The sequence below is a fragment of the Microcaecilia unicolor genome, chromosome 14, assembly GCF_901765095.1.
Source record: "Microcaecilia unicolor chromosome 14, aMicUni1.1, whole genome shotgun sequence".
Taxonomy (NCBI): Eukaryota; Metazoa; Chordata; class Amphibia; order Gymnophiona; family Siphonopidae; genus Microcaecilia; species Microcaecilia unicolor.
Window position 1 is genome coordinate 41,043,054 of NC_044044.1, and position 20,491 is coordinate 41,063,544.

At 45.0% G+C, this 20,491-nt stretch overlaps 1 protein-coding gene across 3 annotated transcripts in view; it reads right to left on the bottom strand.

The window, feature by feature from the left end:
- ADAMTSL4 (ADAMTS like 4) overlaps window positions 1-20,491 on the bottom strand; it is a 125,234-nt gene that overhangs the window by 57,112 nt on the left and 47,631 nt on the right. For all 3 annotated transcript variants that reach the window (XM_030187103.1, XM_030187104.1, XM_030187102.1), the window contains one exon: window positions 14,084-14,186. In XM_030187103.1, coding sequence (XP_030042963.1) covers window positions 14,084-14,186 — 103 coding nt within the window. The remainder of the gene's footprint in view (window positions 1-14,083; window positions 14,187-20,491) is intronic.

Below are 20,491 nucleotides of genomic sequence, written 5' to 3' on the forward strand. Positions count from 1 at the left end.
ACAAACAAACTGTCACCCTGCCAGTTCACCCCCTGATGATCAGCCCTCCCGCTTTCATTCATGGATGAGCGTCTGCTTAAACAGAAGCCCCCTACCCAGCCAAATCTGGTAACCACCACTCTTGCTTTAAGAATGCCTTCAGCATGCCGCTTCCTATCTCTAACAGACCTTCCATTTATAGCACATAGTTCACAAGACTATACAGAGAGGCCAAACCCCTGATCCCAAGAGCAGCCTTCAAACAAACACAAGAGATACAAGAATTCCAACATAATCCAGATCTACTTAGCAGAAACCAGTTAAACGGGATTCCCCTTGCCCTAGGCAGGGCTGGATTCCACCTCTGGATGCTCATAGGCAACAAGGGAAGGGGGAAGAGTGGTCCCCTCTCAAAATTTCTAGAAGGGGTCGTCTACCCCACAAGATCTCCCCTTCTCCCATGCCCCACCCATCCCATTTACCTTCATCACTGTCACTCAGCAACAACAATTCTCCTTTGATTAAGTAACTTCAGCACAGGGATTTCCAGCATTTGTATACTGTCAAGCCCTGTGTGCCCCACAGTGGCGTTCCTAGGGGGGCTGATACCCGGGGCGGATCGCCGATACGCCCCGACCCCCGGATGCAGCGCGGACCCCCCTCCCCGGCGAAAGGACACCCCCCGCGAAGGAACCCGCCCGGGTGCACACCGGTCCCTCTGTTGTACCATGCTTCTTCTCTGCCCCGGAACAGGAAGTAACCTGTTCCGGGGCAGAGAAGAAGCATGGAACAACGGCGGACAGGCGCGTGCGGCACCCCCCCCCCCCCCCAGCGGTGTGCACCCAGGGTGGACCGCACCTACTGCCGCCCCCCCCCTAGGAATGCTACTGGTGCCCCACACCCTTTTCTGGCAGGGGCTGTCTGCCATCTTTTAGCTACGCCCTCCAGACCACCCTGGCACCAATAAAATATGCCCTCTAGGCTGTGCGGGAGTCCTCCACCTATCCTGCCAGTGATGGTGCTGTTTCAGTAACACATTTTCAATAGTGAGGGACAGGTAAGTTCTGCAGGACTCCAGAGGACCTGCCTGTCTGTCGAGATTGAAAACACGATATTGAAGCATCACCCCTCACTAGCAGGAATGCAGCTGGAAGTCTCCCACACAGCATCACTTTGGTTGTACCACAGAAAGGCAGTATATCAAATCCATGATCCTATCTTGGAAGGAACATTACATAGTAGATGACGACAGATAAAGACTTGTACGATCCATCCAGTCTGCCCAACAAGATAAACTCATTACGTATGGTATGTGATACTTCATATGTATTCAGGAGAATCCGACTGAATGGAGAACTCGAACGTCCCACGAGAGACCACAAAGAAATGAAGAGAAAAAGTGGGAGATTGACCACGGATACCAAAGACTGGAACAATGTACTAGGAAGAAACGTTTATTGGACAAATGACTCAAGAGTCTCTCCTCGTACATCTTGTAACGCAAATCCCATACCATTTTTGTAGCTTGTCTTTGCACCGCTTCAAGTCTTTTTACATCCTTAGCAAGATAAGGCCTCCAAAACTGAACACAATACTCCAAGTGGGGCCTCACCAATGACTTGTAGAGGAGCATCAACACCTCCTTTCTTCTGCTGATTATACCCCTCTCTAGAAGAAAGGAGATGTTGATGCCCCTCTACCTGACACTACTAGAATATTGGCGAGACAGTTAGACCAGATTTTCAGCAGTAAATGCCATTGAAAAATCCAAATAGGAACCTCTCCTACCTGAATAAGTCCAGCCCTTAGGTTCCTAAATCTATTCAAATGTTAAAGTTAGGACCTTAATTTCTATGCTCCTAAATTCAACAGGAAAGCCATCTAAATGTAGATCAAGGTAATTCTGGGAGAAAATGACAGCTTTGTCATCCATTGATGAAGTCCTTGAATCTTATTAGCTTAACTCTTGTATAAAGTTAGCAGATAGGATAAGGCTGATGGCTCCAGAGCCTTCCCTCCTGTGATTTTCACTGGTTAATGCCAACGACAAAGGGAACAGCCATCAGACAGTCTACGCCTCCTGTACAGAACCTTTGCACCCTTTACTAAGGTCTGTGCTCCTCCTAGCTGAAAGCATCTGGGCACAGGCGAGTGTAGATTGGACTGAATTATTTTGTAATTGATTTCCCACCAGGAATGGGCACAAGGTACAGCAATGCCACACCGGGGGTAAATATGGAGGGGGCAAAAATTGCTCTCAACTGACCGTCTTCACTTATTGGTGGTGGTGAAATACACATGGCGAAGAGGCACACAGTGTGCGACCATAGCTTGTTATAGTCCTGAGTAAAGGCCAGAGACTGGTCAGTGTATCCACTTGGAGATCGTAAGAGCAGAGGCTGGGAGTGAAAGTGAGAGGTGTGGCTTCTGTCTTTTTGAGGAGGCCTCTGGGTTGGGAAGGAGAATGTCAGTATCCTCTCATCTGGGCCTAGAAGGCATCGGGGAAGGAGATGCTTAGTCTGTTTCTGAAAGTCTTGGGAGCCTGAGGAGAAGGAAGTCTGTCTCTGAGTCTGAGTCCTGTTGCAATGGGTGTAGAGGACCACGGAGAAGAGTTTCTGTGATGATGCTCTGGTTTTTCACTTGTCAAAGCTGTTTCTAGATGTCACCAACCATGAGAGTGGAAAGACAAAAAGGGAACTATCTAAGCAGTGCTAAATCAAGGAATCTGCAGGAGGAAAGGAGAGAGTCCAAGAGAAGGAGTGTCAGGGACCAAATGGAGCCCTTGTGGAGTTAGGGAACCCAGAAAAGGTGCAGATGGAACCCAATTTCCAAAGGAAGGGAAGTCCAAAAGTGTTTGGAAGAAAAGATCAAACCTTCTTTCTGCATTCTGTACTTGCATGATGTGAATCTGCTTTGGAATCTATAATCATTCATTGTTTACTTTGAAAAAAAAAATATATATCTCAATCACTTTTAGTTTACAACACTCTATTTCTGTCTGAGTATCAGTACGCACTGGATCCTGAAGTACAGAATCCCTTCCACTCATCAGAGAATCCACTCTGAGTTTTGCTAAATGTCTGTGGGCCAGATTCCCATGTCTAAGTGAACCCTTCAGAAAGCACCCAGATGAGGGGCTACATCTCCTCTGAACATCTCTGTATCACATAGTTCCAAAGCACAGCTGTTGTAGAGTTTGGATATGACCAGAAAGGTCAACTCCATCTCATTCCCTCCCCCCACTCAGTCCATCCGTGTGGTTCTATTTGAACGACCCCTCTTAAGACAGAGGCCTCTGCATAACCTTTTCATTAGGGGGCCCTGGCCTGGCTGCAACTGGGTCCATTACTCTTATTTCTTCTTTCCCACATGTTTTGCAGTACGTAAATAATACTTGAAGGTCACAAAAGGGTAACCATAACACACCCCACTGCCTCAGTCAAAAACCTTTAATATTTGTTCAACTTATTCCAAACTGCATCCAATCTGGAACAGCTTCACTCACTTGTATTGTTAGTTTTATGCTCCCCTCCACTTGTATTGCTAGTTTTATGCCCCCCCCCCCCCCCCCCCACACACACACAGCCCCACACCCCTACCCCTGGTGAATTTAGTACCAGGGAAAGAGGTCAAAAGTGACACACTTAAGAATACCAGAAACTAAAAATCTAAAGTTTAGGCCCAAATGTGGTCCCTCATGAAAAGAAGAAGTGGGATCATGGCATCTTGCCATTTCTCCTTCTTCAAGACCACATGCTCACCCATCAACCTCAACCTGCTTCAGAGGGTTCATCCCGTCATCTGGGAGGGCTTGTATGATGTTGAATTTAGTAATAAATAGAAGCCACCAAACCTTTTCACAGGCAAGTAGGTTTTGGGGCCTGGGATTCCATTCTTAACATTCTTGTGCTAGCTCGTCGAACGGTCCCGTGTCTAGGCCACAGGTACGCCATCCAGCAGAGCACTTAATTAATCTTGGATGGTCCCCATATAGAAGCTTTTACACTTTAGGCTTTTAAATATGGGCCTATCGGTTTCTCTTGAAACCTGAGATCTTTTGGGGGATGAAGTGGTGTTCTTCCTTGGAAAGGTGTCTGGGACTCTGTTGGTTCTGGAGTTCACACACTGCGTTCCAACAGAGGAGGCCTCCAAGGAGCCAGTTTAATATTAACCAACTTTTAGCATAAGCTCCAAGATCCATCTCTGTTCTGGAAGCCTGAAACCACAACAGAGAACTCCTCCTGCCTTTCTTCCTAACACCCTAGATGTTTTTTTACTCTGCTGGCAGTGATTTCCATGTAATTCAGGGTGATGTTGTACAAGGACTTGCACTCCACGTCCTGTCTTACACAATTCATAGCGAGCTACAGTTTGCATAGAAATACCTCGAAAGGGCTGTGGCCCAATGCGGAGAGCAGGACAACCTTTTCACAATATCCTCTGTTTCCCATTGCACTTTCACACAAGAGGGATTGGGTCTCACGATTGGAAAACTCTTGGCTGCACTGGATATTATAGCACAACAGACAGCCAACCGAGAAAGCTATTATGCGTGAAACATTCCCGCTCTGATCTTGGCCCCTTGTTCACCTCAGGATCCTGCAAACAGGCTGGAGAACCACAGCAGAAAAAAGGCATCACATGTTTAATCATCTCTGCAGACTTTTTTTAGAAGTAGGATTGTTGTTCGCATATAAATCCACTTAAGTCTCTGGAGACCCAAAATAATCACTGTTACCAATCATGTACAGCACAGTCCAACAGGAAACCGGAGGGCACAATGACCTGATCTGTATGAAAGCGTAATGTAGACTTGAGAACCTAGAGGAACATAGCTTTACTGTTTCCTTGTAAGCTTTCAAAGAGAGATTTTAGCTCAGAAAGCAATGGATTCCACAGTTCTAATCCCCAGCTTTGTCACTCTGTGTGTGTGTGACCCCAGGAGAGCCCTTTACCTCTCTGTGCCTCAGATCACGCCAGTGCAATTGGGCTACGATTAAAATGAGTCTTTCTTACAGTTTAAAAACCATTGCACACCATCAACCACAGAGGTTCTGCATCAATGTTACAATACTAAAATGTTTAGGAGATCCTGAGCCTTACGTTAATGTAATTATTTATATTCCATCTTTCTGAGCAGAGAATATAATAGAAAGCAGTAATAATCAGTTAAATAATACTGCAATAAAGGCCAAGGAAATATATAATAGAACCTCACAATAAAAACAAGATAAAATCAGCATTAAAAGATGCTATATCAGAAAGCTTCCTATAATAACAGGCAAAAACAACAGCCTATAAAATCTACATTATTTGGAAAAGTTAATACTAACAGAAGTACCTACCAATTCCTGCTAAATTAGAGACAATAAGTAAAACATCAAGTAACCCCTAGGAAAAGAAAACAGCAAAGCAAACTATCATTTGGCTGAGAGTCAGTCAGGAAAGCCACATTTTAACGGCTTTACTGAGAGATAAAAGCTCATAAGCAAATGAATCTCAGCTGGAAAAAGCTCTACAAGGTAGGAGCCACTACCAAACAAGCTTTATTCTAGATATCTGTAATTTTAAAGCCACAAGTCATATCACGCAGATCTAAAAGGACATAAAGACAGAAACGGTTCAGCAAATGAGTAAAGGACTCAAATGTTGAATATGGCTCTGAAAATTTCCAGGAACCCTGGGGAACTTTCAGAACTGCTCTCATACAGTGACTGTATTTAGCAATTAGTAAGATCCTGGCTGTGGCATTCTTCACAAGACATGATACAAGTCCCTTTTCCCCAAGTTCTTCTAATAATCTGCAATCAGCTTTTGCAAGCTTCAGTTTATCATGGTACATATGAGGCCCTTTTGAGACACTGCTGTGCTGATGAGCCCAGAAACCCAGAAGAAGTGACCATCTCCAGCCCACAGAGATGCTTTCTGTGTTCTCCCACAACCCCAAATGTCCAACCTTCCAGTGGCATTTGAGGAAAGTGTCCAGGGGCTTTGAATTTCAATTCAGGTCTCATAAAAGGTGGGATGCAACATTCTGATCTCAAAGGTCCTCAGAATGGGATTGAGATCGTAATATGCCCTAGTGAAGCATCTGGGGTGAGGTTTCTATGATCCCCTGCTCCAAGAACTGAATCTATCAGAAACAGATAAATTAGAGCAGACATTAACGGACCAGAAATCCAGAATGAGAGAAACCTGCCAAAGTTCTGGAAAATAAACAAGACAGCCCCGATCTCAGAACTATTCCTGCAAACCTCTGTCAGACCTCACAGAACAGAATGAGATAATGAGAGACTGTATGAGAGACAGACTCTAACCAAAGCTAACTGATACAGGTCATCACACACTAGTTACTCAAACAGCAAATGGAGTGAAAAACAGCTCATCTCTGAGGTGATCATTTCAGCCAAATCCCCAGATAAAAGTGGATTTGAAAGATCTTGTTTTCAAGAGCCACGGGCTGTTTGGAGAGTGAGACATCTCCAAAAGCACATCCTAGTCCTCAGATGGCTGACCTGGAGTTTTTCATCATGGTGATGCTGATGAGGCACGGTCCTGGGCCCTGGCCATGTGTAGTCAATCTTCTGGAAGCATGCCTTGCGCTATTCAGTACATTTACAGCTGGGGACTGCACACAGGTGCCAGGACAAGAAAATATGTGTATGGGAGGGAGGTGGCACAGCTGCCAGGAGGCTGAATGACATGGCAGGTGGAGCCCCCTCTTACCAGTCCTGCTTAATCACCCTCTCTGAATGTGATAAGGAAGTGGCAGTGTGCACCTGTTGGTAGCCAGCACTGAACTAGAGAACTCACGAATCCTTCCTCAAACTGATCTGTCCTGCACATTTTTATCAATAAAACATAACTGGAGTAGGAGAGGGCGCTAACAGAAGAGCCCAAGAAACTGGAATTTTTTCTCTTACACTCTCACTGCACAGTGGAAGTGGAATAGGAAGCCCAGGATGTGATTCATCAATAAGACAGTCACCATGGCTCTGGAAAGAAACTGTCTGGATCCGTATTTTCTCATGTGTGTAGAAAGTGGGGTTTTAACTGACAAAGTGAGCTGATCTGAGCCAAGACTAACAGAGTTGAAAAACCATGTAGGCCGCTAGTGTGACCTCACATAAAATAATATTTGCAGCTCTGGCCACTGGACATGTTCAGGGGACAGTACCAAAATGATATGGGATCCACATCAAAAGCCATACACAAACCCTAACAAAGAGATGAGGGAATACAAGAAAGACATTCCAATACCTGAAAGTTACAAGGAGCAGACCCGTATCCGAGGAAACAATGTTCTAGGAAAGGAGAAAAGATGTGTCATGCTGGGTGAGCCCAGCATCCTGTCTCTGAGAGTGGTTAGTCTGGGTTGGCAGGATCCCAAGGATTCGATCCACTCCTTGCTGCTCTCTCCTAGGGATAAACAGTGGTGTTCCCTACTTCTGCTTGGCTGGCACTTGTTTATAGACTTCCCCTTCAGGAACTTGTCCAAACCCCTCTTAAAGTTAAACCTGGCTTAACTGTGCAATTTGTTGCCAGAGGAAGTGGTCAGCTTGATTAAAATTCTTTCCCAAATTTGTTTTAAATTGTATTACCTAGTCTTTGCACTATTTGAAATATTAAAGAACTGATCCTTGTGCATCCAACCCACCCCACTCAATTTGCTAAACTTCAATCACATTCCTTCTCAGTCCTCTTCTCTCCGAGCTGAAGAGCCCTCACCTTCATCATTTTTGTATCTCTTACTAAGCTGTGGTAAAAGGCGGCCTGTGCTAGCATCAGCATGAGTTTTTGACGCTCGCTGAGGCTCCCTTTTACTGCAGCAGGTAAAAGGCTGGCCATTTTGGGGGAAAGTAATGGCCGTGCGGTAAGTGAACCACCGCCGCATGGCCGTTTCGGGGAGGAGCTCTTACCACCACCCATTGAGGTGGCAGTAAGGGCTGCTGCGCTAACCCAGCAGTAACCGGGCAGCGATTACCACCAGTTAAGCACCAGTGCTACAAAAATAGAATGTATTTTTGTAGCACTGGAAATAGCATGCACTGGGAGTGGGAATTACCGCTGGGCTCCTGTGGAAGCCTGGCAGTAGTTCTGGATTGGCACACGGCAAGCCTGTTGTCATGCGCCAACCCTTTAGTAAAAGGGCCCCTAAGCTTTTCTACTTCCATGTCTTATCTGAGACGATGCGTCTCAGAACTGCACACAGTACAAGTGTGGACACACCAGGGACCTATCCAGAGGCATCAAGATGTTTTCAGTTTTCTTCTCCATCCACTTTTTAGATAATCCCTAACGTTATAAGTACATAAGTGTTGCCATACTGGGACAGACTGAAGGTCCATCAACAAGGCCTGCATCCTGTTTCCAACAGTGGCCAATCCAGGTCACAAGTACCTGGCACGATCTCAAAAAAGTACAATACATTTTATGCTGCTTATCCTAGAAATAAGTAGTGGATTTTCCCAAGTCAATCTTAATAATAGCTTACGGACTTTTCTTTTAGGAAATTAGCCAAACCTTTTTCAAACCCTGCTAAGCTAACTGCTTTTACTACATTCTCTGGCATCGAATTCCAGAGTTTAATTACACGTTGAGTGAAGAAAAATTGTCTCCGATTAGTTTTAAATTTACTTCTACTTGCTTTTAAAAAATATATATGTTTATTGGTTTTCATATTACAAAGGTTTAAAGAGTGAAATTAACTATAAAACCATAGAACGATGAAACAGTAGAATTACATGAGCAAAACTGGATAATGGGATGAAAAAAATTAAAGTATATTACCGGTAAAGACCAACGTTCTGAGAGATAATTAAGAGACTGTTATTATCTGGATAAGAATCATCTAGCTTCTTCCATTTATAAAATTGATGACTATGACAACAAGATTGAGATTCTAAATTTTTTTCTTAATTCCTATAAAGTATTACCCAATTCCACCATATATGTCTAGATAAATGTATATTATCTTTCCAGTGATTGATCACCAATTTTTGTACAACAGATGAAAAGATCAGACAAACTTTTATCATTATCAGAGAGGGGTTGAGATAGAACATTGGATTTCCAAATAAAATATTTTATAGAAAGTGATTAGGATAAGGAGAATGTTGTCCCAAACATCATTCCAGAAGATTGGGGGTTATTACATTCATACAGCATGTGAGTCAAGGTACCAAGTTCTTTTTGCAAGACCAGCAATGCTCTAATGATGATAAACCACTAAGTTTCAATTTCCTTAGAGTCCATAGTGCACGATGATGTCCGAGGATCTGAAGGTGAAGAAACAATGTGACAGAAGGATGCTAGGCTGCATAGAAAGGGGTATAACTAGCAGAAGAAAGGAGGTGTTGATGCCCCTCTACAACTCGTTGGTAAGGCCCCACTTGGAGTATTGTGTTCAGTTTTGGAGGCTGTATCTAGCTAAGGATGTAAAAAGACTGGAAGCGGTGCAAAGAAAAGCTACGAAAATGGTATGGGATTTACGTTGCAAACTGTACGAGGAGAGATTTGCCGACCTGAACATGTATACCTTGGAGGAAAGGAGAAACAGGGGTGACATGATACAGACATTCAAATATTTGAAAGGTATTAATCCTTTTCTGGAGACGGGAAGGTGGTAGAACTAGAGGACAAGAATTGAGGTTGAAGGGGGGCAGACTCAGGAGTAATGTCAGGAAGTATTTTTTCAGGGAGAGGGTGGTCGATGCATGAAATGCCCTCCCGCGGGAGGTGGTGGAGATGAAAACGGTAATGGAATTCAAACATTTGTGGGATAAACACAAAGGAATCCTGTTTAGAAGGAATGGATCTACGGAATCTTAGAGGAGATTGGGTGGCGATGCCGGTAATTGGGAAACAAAACCAGTGCTGGGTAGACTTCTATGATCTATGCCCTGATCGTGACTGAATAGATAGGGATGGGCTGGAGTGTAAATTTTAAGGAGCTTCGACGTTAGCACCAGAACTTAGTACAAGAACAGTGCTGGGCAGACTTCTACGGTCTGTGCCCTGAGAATGGCAAGGACAAATCAAACTTGGTTATCAAGTATCGCATATCAAGTATAATGAGTTTATCTTGTCGGGCAGACTGGATGGACTGTACAGGTCTTTATCTGCCGTCACTATTTTACGATGATGTAGAAAGTAGGTCGGTTGCATGATTGAAGCAGACATTGAAGATCCGGGACCTTGGATCCAGAAAATATGCTGTAAGTCATCTGGTAGTTAGTCATTGAGGGTTAATGTTCTATTTGCCTTTTTAGCAGCTGAAAATGTCAACGTATTGTCCACAATGACTCCAAGAGGACATGTATAAGGCTTGGGGAAAGGAAGTGTTGGACTCAGGAAAACCAGCAAAACTATTTCTTCTGGGAAAGCTGGGGGATGCATGGAGCAGTCTCCCAGGGGAGATATGAGAGGCGAAGGCAGTAACAACATTCAGGACAGGCCCCGAGGATCCCTAGTCGTGAAGGGAAAGTTGGGGTCTGTGGCATGATACCAGGAAGTTAACTGGGCCAAGGGGTTGCAAACAGAGCCACCACCTGAAAAGTCTTATTTGCACACATTCTTAAGGAAGATTTTCAAAAAGAAATAACTGGCATAGATTTCTTTTGAAAACCAGGTAATTCTAAATTACTCATCTTGAAAGCTTCAGTGTAATTTGCACTGGAAGTGGGGATGGAAGAAGCAGAAGGGCACATAATTGCCTGTAGGCATCTGGAAAAACTCCTCTCTTCTACACATGCACACAAACGTAAACGTCTCTTTAAGTAGGTTAACCCTTTGGTGTCCAGTGTTCCCATCAATCTGTTCCCATATGGCTTGATGGGAACATTGGACACTAATTAAGGGGGTTTGTGCTTTGGAAACTTCACATCCTTTTAGCTGCACTTGAAGAAGGTGGAAATTTTCATTCTGGCCATTTAACCTTGGTAAATATAGATTTTAACACACCATAAGAATACCCACACTAGGTCAGACCAATGGTCCATCTAGCCCTGCTTCCAGCAGTTGCCAATCCAGGTCACAAGTACCTGGCAGAAACCCAATTGGTAGCACCATTCTATGCTACCAATCCCAGGGCAAGTAGCGGCTTCCCCCATGTCCATCTCAATAACAGACTATGGACTTTTCCTTCAGGAACTTGTCCAAACCTTTTTTAAACCCAGATATGATAACCGCCATTACTACATCCTCCAGCAAAATGTTCCACAGCTTAACTATTCTTTAAGTTAACAAATATTCCTTCCTATTTATTTTAAAAGTATTTCCATGTAATTTCATTGAGTGTCTCCCCTGGTCTTTCTACTTTTTGAAAGAGTGAAAAATCTATTCACATCTGTAAGCTCTGTCGAGCAGGGACTGTCTCTTCATGTTCAAATGTACAGCGCTGCGTACGTCTAGTAGCGCTTTAGAAATGATAAGTAGTAGTAGTTCTACAACACTCACGATTTTATAGACCTAGATCATATCCTCTCAGCTGTCTCTTTTCTAAGCTGAAGGGCCTTAATCTCTTTTGCCTTTCCTCATAGGGGAAAAGTTCCATCCCCTTTATCATTTTGGTTGTTCTTTTTTGTACGTTTTCTAATTCGGCTATATCTTTTTAGAGATATGGTGACCACTCAAGGTGAGGTTGCACCGAAACTCAGCTGTACATCTCTTCCTCTCTTTCTGAACAGAAACATGGCATGAGGGAGGAATGAGTGCAGGGTGGGCAGTGCGGAGAGAGGGGATTGCTTTGATTCAGGTATAATTTGGGAGGGCATTAGTAATGTTTTGAAGTGGCAGTTCTCCTGTGTTTGCACCCTACGGCTTCTAACCCAAGTGAGGGTCAGTCCCGCAGGAGTTAATGCTGGACCATGAGCTGCACCTCTGGCCCTCTCTCTCTTCAGGAAATGAGATGGGAAGTGAGTAACCTTGGCTTTTGAGTTATGCAGGAAATGGAAAACGGCCTGTAGCTTTGTCCAGCGGTGCACAACGTTCCAGCACAACATTACAGAAATTCCATGTCCCTCCTGTGCTTCATACCACTTCTGTAGGGTCCACACGCCCAGACTGTCTAATCCAGACCCAAAACCTTGATAGAGACACCAAACCTGACCTCAGAGTAGGTATGTTCTCTGTTCTCCACAGTTCCCAAGGTTTGCATTCACACATTCACTCTAAGAGCTACAGAAAGAAACACCCCCCACCCCTACACCCACTCTCAAACTCTTTAATTAAAGAGATTTCATTTTCAAAGTAACATAGTAGATGACGGCAGAAAAAGACCTGCACGGTCCATCCAGTCTGCCCAACAAGATAACTCATATTTGCTGCTTTTTGTGTATACCCTACTTTGATTTGTACCTGTGCTCTTCACAGGCACAGACCTCTGCTAAATGAGCCACCTGAAACCTGCCATTCTCTGCCTATGTCCATTGCACTGAGTGATTCAATAATATCCCCTCAGTATATTGTACATACACACAGTTATGCCAACTCAAACTGCCACATAGGTACTCAGTAGGTATCGGACACAACTGGGACACACACACAGACTTAATTCCAGAGTGCTTTAGAGCTATAAATATTCCTCTCAGAAATAGTTGACCAAGGAGGAGTTCGTAGACAGAGTCACTTCAGCTGAAGTTGGTGGTCCACATGGGAGAATGTACACATGACTAGGGTTATATGTATGTTGGTTTTAATTTATTCATTTTTCATATATATGTTTTGTTATTACACATCGACAGGTTTATTTACTGATGTTAGTTTTTTATCTTTATGTATGTTTAACGCAGGAGCTGTGCGCCGAAACACGGGCCGAATCAGGTCCACATTGGAAAATTGCTTTTTACCAATAAAGATCTGTGTCCTGTCTCTGAAGGCTCTTGGTGCTTTTTGCTGTATTTTTTTACTACTGTGCACACAACTAGAGTGCAAACATACAGATACAACCGACTCCTCAGTCTCTGACCGTCTGACAAGGCCCTTGCACCATGACTGCTGTCCACTCCAGGCCATAAATAAAATACAGTCTCTCGTAAGGACTTAACGTCTGAAATGTGGCCCTGTGAAACCAAGGTACTAGAAACTTATGAGGAAGTAGTATAGCAGCGATGCAGTGCTGTCAGTGTACATAGTGCTGTACAGGAAGGTTCCTGTGTCATAGAGCTTGCAATATGGAGATTAAATGGCTTTCTGGTCACACTTAGCACTGAGGTCTGTGTCTCACATGCAAACCACAGTACCGGGGTGCTTACATGAACCCTAAGTTGCCTCGTGCCATCCAGATACCGTTTCTCTCATATGAGGGTCTTTACAACCACAGGCCTGTTAGAGAGGGTGAGGTTTGTACGACTGGTAGCGCTATAGAAATGATTTATAGTAGTAGTAGTAATGTGGATAGGCAAGTACAGTGAGGGTACAAATGAGTCTCCTCTCAGTGCATCACTGGAGCCACTGCTCTGCCCACTGGAGTCATCATTTACAGAGCCCGTTGAGGACGTAGAGGTTGTGGAGCGTCTGCAACTGGTGCATTCCAAAGAACACAGACTCAAACGCAAGAAGGAATCAGGACGAGAAGGACGTGCTTCTGCAGGGAAAGGGAGCTGTAGCATCACGGTGGAGATGAGGTGAAAGAGCCGTTTGAACTTGTGCCCAAATGGGATCCTAACACAATTTATATCAGACGCATGCATGCAGCCACATCTGGGGAGAAGTTGTGGTACCTGCCCTGCAATGCCAGCTTGGGAGACGGGAAAAGATTTTAACTTAATCATGTTTCCTGTTTCTGTCTGATACACCATGACCCAGAAAAATAAAGTGATGTCCCAGGAGTGAGCTGAAAACTTGCTCTGGTTAAAGGTCTAGAGTTCCCCTCTCCTGTCTCTGGTACCATCTCTCATTTGTGCATACTACTGCCTGGAGTCCTGCAGTGGGAATCGGCTTCTGAACTGGGGCATGATGTGGTAGCAGGATAGAATTGCTAATTTATTCAATCAGTGATCTTCCAGTGCTGGGGGTGGGGGTGGGGGGGGGGTGGTCAGACACATGGCAATCAGAAAGGACCAGAGCAAAAGCACCACAGCCAGACCAAACCCATCCTCCTTACCTTCAGCGAAGGGTTCCCACTCGTAGAGGCGGCCCATGAACTCCTGCTTGTTAAGGGTGGCACACTGCAATGCTCGAGGATCAGGGGTGCCAGCTGGGCATGGCTGAGAGAGAGAGAGAGAGGCAGGAGGCTCAGACACTTTAAAAACATCTTACAGTCATATTTTTTATGTAGTATCACTGTACACATACACCAATCACGGGGGGGGGGGGGGGGGGGGGGGTCCCTGAGCCCAACAAGAAAACTTTGTAGAGACAAAGGTTTCTTTTTTTTTTTTCACTTTAAATATTTTTATTAATGAAGCAACTTGCAACATTCAAGACAGTACAGATAATGCCAAGTTGACCTAAAATATTGGACATCCATATAATATAACAGAAAAGAACAAAACAACAACCCAGTCACCCTTGTGGTGAAAACTGAACTATCAACTCCCAATCACTATAAACAAGGGTCTACACCCTCAGCTCTGTCCTACCCCCTTAAATTTGTTCAAGCATTTAATTGCCTCACTTCCCCCTCTAGCCCTCCTCTTCCGTTCCTCCCTTCCCTACCACCCTTCCTTCCTCCCCCTCCCCAACTATCACCCGTTCCTATCAAAGTTTGATTGTCCCCACCCATTCTTGCAGTTGAGACCATCCTCTCTTGCGCCGTAGCTCCCAATCTCTATGGTATGCCGTTAAGCGTTCCATAGCTATGAGTTGTTCTAATTTTGCTTTCCAATCCCCCAAGGAAGGAGGGCCAGTAACTCGCCACTTCCGAGCTATCAGGCATTTTGCTGCCGCCAGACCCCAACGTAACATTGTGCTCCGTTCCCATGAGTCACTGTCATTATACATCCCCAGCAAGCACACCTGTGGACTGCACACCATGAAATCTCCAAACATTCTTACCAATGCTTTCATCACTGCCTCCCAAAACGGTATCAACCGGGGGCAGGACCACCAAATGTGCAGAAATGAGCCCTTGTCTTTACCACATCTCCAGCACCGGTCAGAAGCATTAGGGTACATACCCCTAATTCTCTCAGGAGTGTAATACCACCTCGATAGCACCTTGTATGCATTCTCTTGCACTAGAGCGCACGTGGAGGCCTTTTGAACCTCCCCACATATCCTCTCCCATTCCTGATCATTGAAGCAGCAATTTAAGTCTGATTCCCATGCTCCCTTGAAGCGAAAGGGGGCAGGGTCACTGCCTCTCATAAATTTGTATAGCACCGAGATGGATCTAGGCACCCTCCGTAATATACCCCATAGATTCTCCAAGCTCTCCTTATCCTGAGGGCTGCCCCCCCCCTCCATCCCATTGCTCCCATAAAATACTTAATCTGTAAGTAAGAAAAACGATCTCCTTCAGGGAGTCCATATTGTAACCTCAATTCCTCAAAGCTCTTAATCTGGGCCCCTTGGAGCACATCTCGAAAACTCGAAAGGCCCAAGTGATCCCATCGCACAAAAACCCGATTATCCTTCCCGGCCCCGAACTTCGGCTCCCATCTTATCCCCGCCCTAGTGGAGACCCCATCTCCCTGTCCCCACTTCCTCCAAAACTCCTCCCATACAGTCAAAATGTGCCTAAGATATGGGTTATCCACGCCCGCCAACACCCCCCCCCCCCCCCCAAATCCCTCAGTGGTCCATAGTAACGATTTTAAACCCCTATGTGGGAAGTACGATTGTTCCACTTGACCTGTTGGCTTAAGCCTGCCCCCTTCCCACTCCAGCACCATCTTGACCTGAGTAGTCTGATAATACCACTCAAGCCGAGGCATTGCTCTACCCCCTCTTTCAATCTCTCCCCATATCACCCTTCCCGCTAACCAGAGATGTTTTCCGTCCCATACAAATTGCAATATCTGGCGTTGTAATTGCTGCATCTCCCGCTTGGGGACCGCCACTGGCAAACACTGAAACAGAAACAACAGCCTAGGCAAGACGTTCATCCTTATTACCGCCATCCTCCCCCCACCACAACAGCCACAACCCTTTCCACCGTGATAATTCAATTATAATGCACTCCACTATTTTGCCATAATTAAGTCCATAGACTCTACTCAGATCTCTAGGAATACAAACCCCCAGATACCTAATATGACTTCCAGCCCACTTAAAAGCAAACCTCTGCTTCAAACAGTTTTCTTCTTCCTGGGAGACCGAAATGCCTAATATTTCGCATTTCTCCATATTAATCCGCAACCCCGCATACTGTTCAAATTCCCCCAGGACATCCACAATCACCTCCAACGTTTTCCCTGGATCTGTCACATAAAGCAACAGATCATCCGCATACAGTGCCATGCGATGTTCCCCCTTCCCCACTGTGAAACCCCAAAACTCCGGATGGCCACGTAACCTCTCTGCCAAGGGCTCTATATACATAGCAAACAATAGGGGCGACAGGGGGCAGCTCTGCCTGGTTCCACGTTCAATAGCAAAAAAGGAGGTATACTGGCCATTGGCGCCGCATACAAGGCTGCTATCCACCTGCAGAAATTATCCCCAAGACCCATACGCTGCATAACCTCTTTCAGAAACACCCAGTCAACCCTGTCAAACGCTTTTTCGGCGTCTAATGTTAACAGTATTATCCCTGGGAGTCTCTTCTGTGCTTCCCATTGCAAGTGGAGAGTACGGCAAATGTTGTCACCCACCTGTCGACCCGGGATAAACCCCGACTGGTCATCCCCTATCAACTTTGGTAGGACCCGTCCCAACCTGTTGGCCCACACCTTGGCCAGTATCTTTACGTCAACATTTAAAAGTGAAATGGGTCTATAGGAGCCACATACAGTGGCATCCTTTCCTGGCTTAAGCAACAAAGAGATCCCTGCTTCCATCATTGAATTCGAGATCCCCCTTCCCTCCAATACTCAATTCCCTAGCCTGATAAGCTGGGGCCCCAACTCCTCCGCATAACACTTAAAAAACCGAGCGGTGTAACCATCCAATTCGGGGGCCTTCCCATTCGGGAGGTTCTTAATTACCCCGTATACTTCCCCCCATCTTATCAGTTCTCCCAATCGTACTCGCTCAGCTTCACTAAGACACGGGAGCTGTAGCTGATCTAAAAATTGTCCTATTTCCCCCCTACTCATATCCTCCCCCTTCTTATACAATTCTTCATAGTATGTCCCAAAGCTTCTAGATATATCCACATCTGCATAATGCCAACCCCCCTTACCATCTCTCAGCCTTTGAATAAGTGTCTTCACTCACCTCGCCCGCAACCGACGTGCCAGAAAAGCGCTTGATTTATTAGCAAACTCAAAGGTCTGCTGTTTCAGCTTGGTTTGCATATATTCAATCTCTATCATTTGCAATTGTGCCAATGCTCCCCTTACTGCTGTAAGCTCCTCCCCCATCTTTTTTGTGGGTTGCCTCTTATGTTGTTTTTCCAGTTGCACTAGGTGAGCTCGTAACTCCAAGGATTTCTGACCTCTTTCTCTTTTTCTCCGTGAACCCCATTTAATAAAAACTCCTCTAACCACTGCTTTCATAGCGTCCCATAAGGATCCATCATTAACTACAAGGTCCCTGCATGCAATGGAGCAAAACCAGGCCTAGATTAGCCTGTTCCTCATCACATGGATCAGGGTGCTGATCCGGGGCATGGGCACCATTTTATCTCACACAAACATCACTCAAACTAACCCAAATAATTTAGTGAGAGCTTTATCCATAAATGTATAGTTGTAGGCCATTGTTCCTACCTGCCTCATCTAGAACCACAACTTAAGAGATAGGCTGCGCCAGTTCTGTTTTCATGTCCCCGTTGGGGTTGATCTAGTCCTGGCCTTACCCCAATGCATGCAGCAACTTGTAGCCTTGTGTTTCTTAGGGATCCAATGGAGAAATCAGAACCACAAATCCCTTCATGCAATGGGGTAAGCCGAGGACTGGATCAACCCTGTCAGGCGAATCTGGATCTATTCTCCATACCTATCTGAACAAGTCTATGAATGAAGGACAGCAGGAAATCCAGGACTGAAGCTGCTCACCCTGTATGACATGGGGCTTGGTAGTAACCCAGCACTGATGGACTCCATATGCTTCTGTTATGAAGGGTTCAGAGCTACACACTGGACACGCTCACGCCAGATTTCATTCTTGCAGCACCTGACCTGTTTGCTCACGGCTCCTCTAAACTCCTTGAGGGGTGACCTAATGAAGGCGGCCATAGGCCCATTAAATCCTGGCCAGGAACACAGCTGTCTAAGCTACACCGAGCCAGCTTGGAAACTTAATCCCCACTTTTCTAAACAACCTCATGAAAAAAAGAAAAGAAAACGAATTTTTGGATACAGCTGCCAACAATAAAGCTGTTTGGCTGAAACTTGTTTAAAGAGCGGCTGGAAATGTAGCCACCAAAGCACAAGACAGAATAGTGACTCCAGAGCACTTCCCATGTGAAGATGGGAAATGGTTAGATTTTTTTCACTGAGTATCAGTCTCTTCCTTTGAAACATTTTCCAGTTACTGGAAGAAAGCCTTCATTTGTGTGGTGGATTGGCATTTCGGAAGCATGTGAGAAAACCCTTCTGTTGATGAATGACCCCTGATACACATATTATGCTGAAACACAGACTGTGTCGGCTCCTCAATAAAATTTGCTTCCTATACCCCATCTGGTGGCCAAGATGTGGACAGAGGCCTGTTCACTGAGCTGGGCCCCGGACGGACACAGCATTAAGACCCCCTGAGGTCCAAGACAGAAACTGGCATGGGCCTAGGTAGGTAGTGCCAGGTACCCTGACGCCACTGTGCACCAATGACATCACTCAGCTTCCCCAAGAGAAACCCTTGTGGTGATATCGAGGTCCCAGGCTTTGCCTTGCTTTTGCCCTCCCGGTCTCTTGCATTATAATAGGAGAAAGTTACTTATTTAGCAACCTTTGCTTCATTAGGAGACACTGGCATCGCTCCTTCCACCCCAGAGGTGGCTGCACCTCGGTATAAAGGGGGTACTTCTATAGAGTAGGGGCTTATCCACGTTGACTATCCCTCATTCACCAGTGCGTGTTCTGAGATCGCTTAATGATCATCGTATGGTTTTGCCAGGTCCGCATTCAGCGCAGATGGAGTCCATCTGACATACTGCCTTTACGTCACTATCGCTCCATAGTGAACTCTGTCATGACTCTTTGAACAGGCAATACAACCATGTCCCAGTGAGTTTTGGACGGCACACATTTGGTGCCAATTTACCTGAAAGACATGCTTTGTTTGTTTTAATTAAGGGCCCTTTTTAACAAGCTGTGGCAAAAGGTGGCCTGCACTGGCTTCAGTGCATGTTTTTCATGCACGCCGTTGCCCCCTTTTACCACAGCTGGTAAAAGGGAAGTTTCGCTTTCCTACAGGAAATAGCTGTGCGGCAAGTAAAGCATTTGCCAGGCAGCCATTTTTTTTGGCGGGGTGGGGGGGGGGGGGGGAATGACAGCGTGCTAGGGGTGGGAAGTACTTGGCATTACTTCCTGTATAGCAAGCGGTAAGCCCGCGTTGGGTTTACCGCCGCTTAGTAAAAGGAGCCCTAAGTGTACACGATTCTGCTCTTTCCTATGTTTTTTTTTATTTATTTAGATTTTGCTCACACCTTTTTCAGTAGTAGCTCAAGGTGAGTTACATTCAGGTACACTGAATATTTCTGTGTCCCAGGGGGGCTCACAATCTAATTTTGTACCTGAGGCAATGGAGGGTTAAGTGACTTGCCCAAGATCACAAGGAGCAGCAGTGGGATTTGACCTGGCCACCTCTGGATTGCAAGACCGATGCTCTAACCACTAGGCCACACCTCCACTCTTGTAGTTCTTTTCCTTTTAAACTAAACTAAAAAGTATATATAACAGCAATGACCTTATGGGTTCTAAGCGGTTTACAAATAATAATAACTGGAGAATTTACAATTCGTATCAACACAACTGACAAATTAAAATATTGTACAGTCTAGGTAATTAATACAGAAACTTCTCAAACAACCATGTTTTAAGAAAATTTCTAAACTGCAGGGGATCATCAGAGAGTCTAACAGATACAGGAAGCTCGTTCAAAAGAGAATGAGGATTGAAACATCCTTTCATATCTGTGTCATTTTATCTTGGAAAGTGCTTAGCGCTGCCTGTTAGTACAAGTGATATAAAGTCTGAAATAGATAAATAAAATAAAGTTATGGATGTAAATTGTTGTAATACTAACATACGACACAAAACAGTGAGGTAATAGACCATGATGAAAAAACAAGGAAACTTTATTTCAACTATCATAGACAAATCTGACAGCCAAAGCAAGACGAACTATGATGGAAGTCAGATTTGTCCGTGATTGTTGATTTGCTCTGTGCCAACTTACCAAGGTTTACAGTCGGTGTCTCCTACCTGTTTTCAACAGTGACACTTCTTTTAGAAGCGTGTGA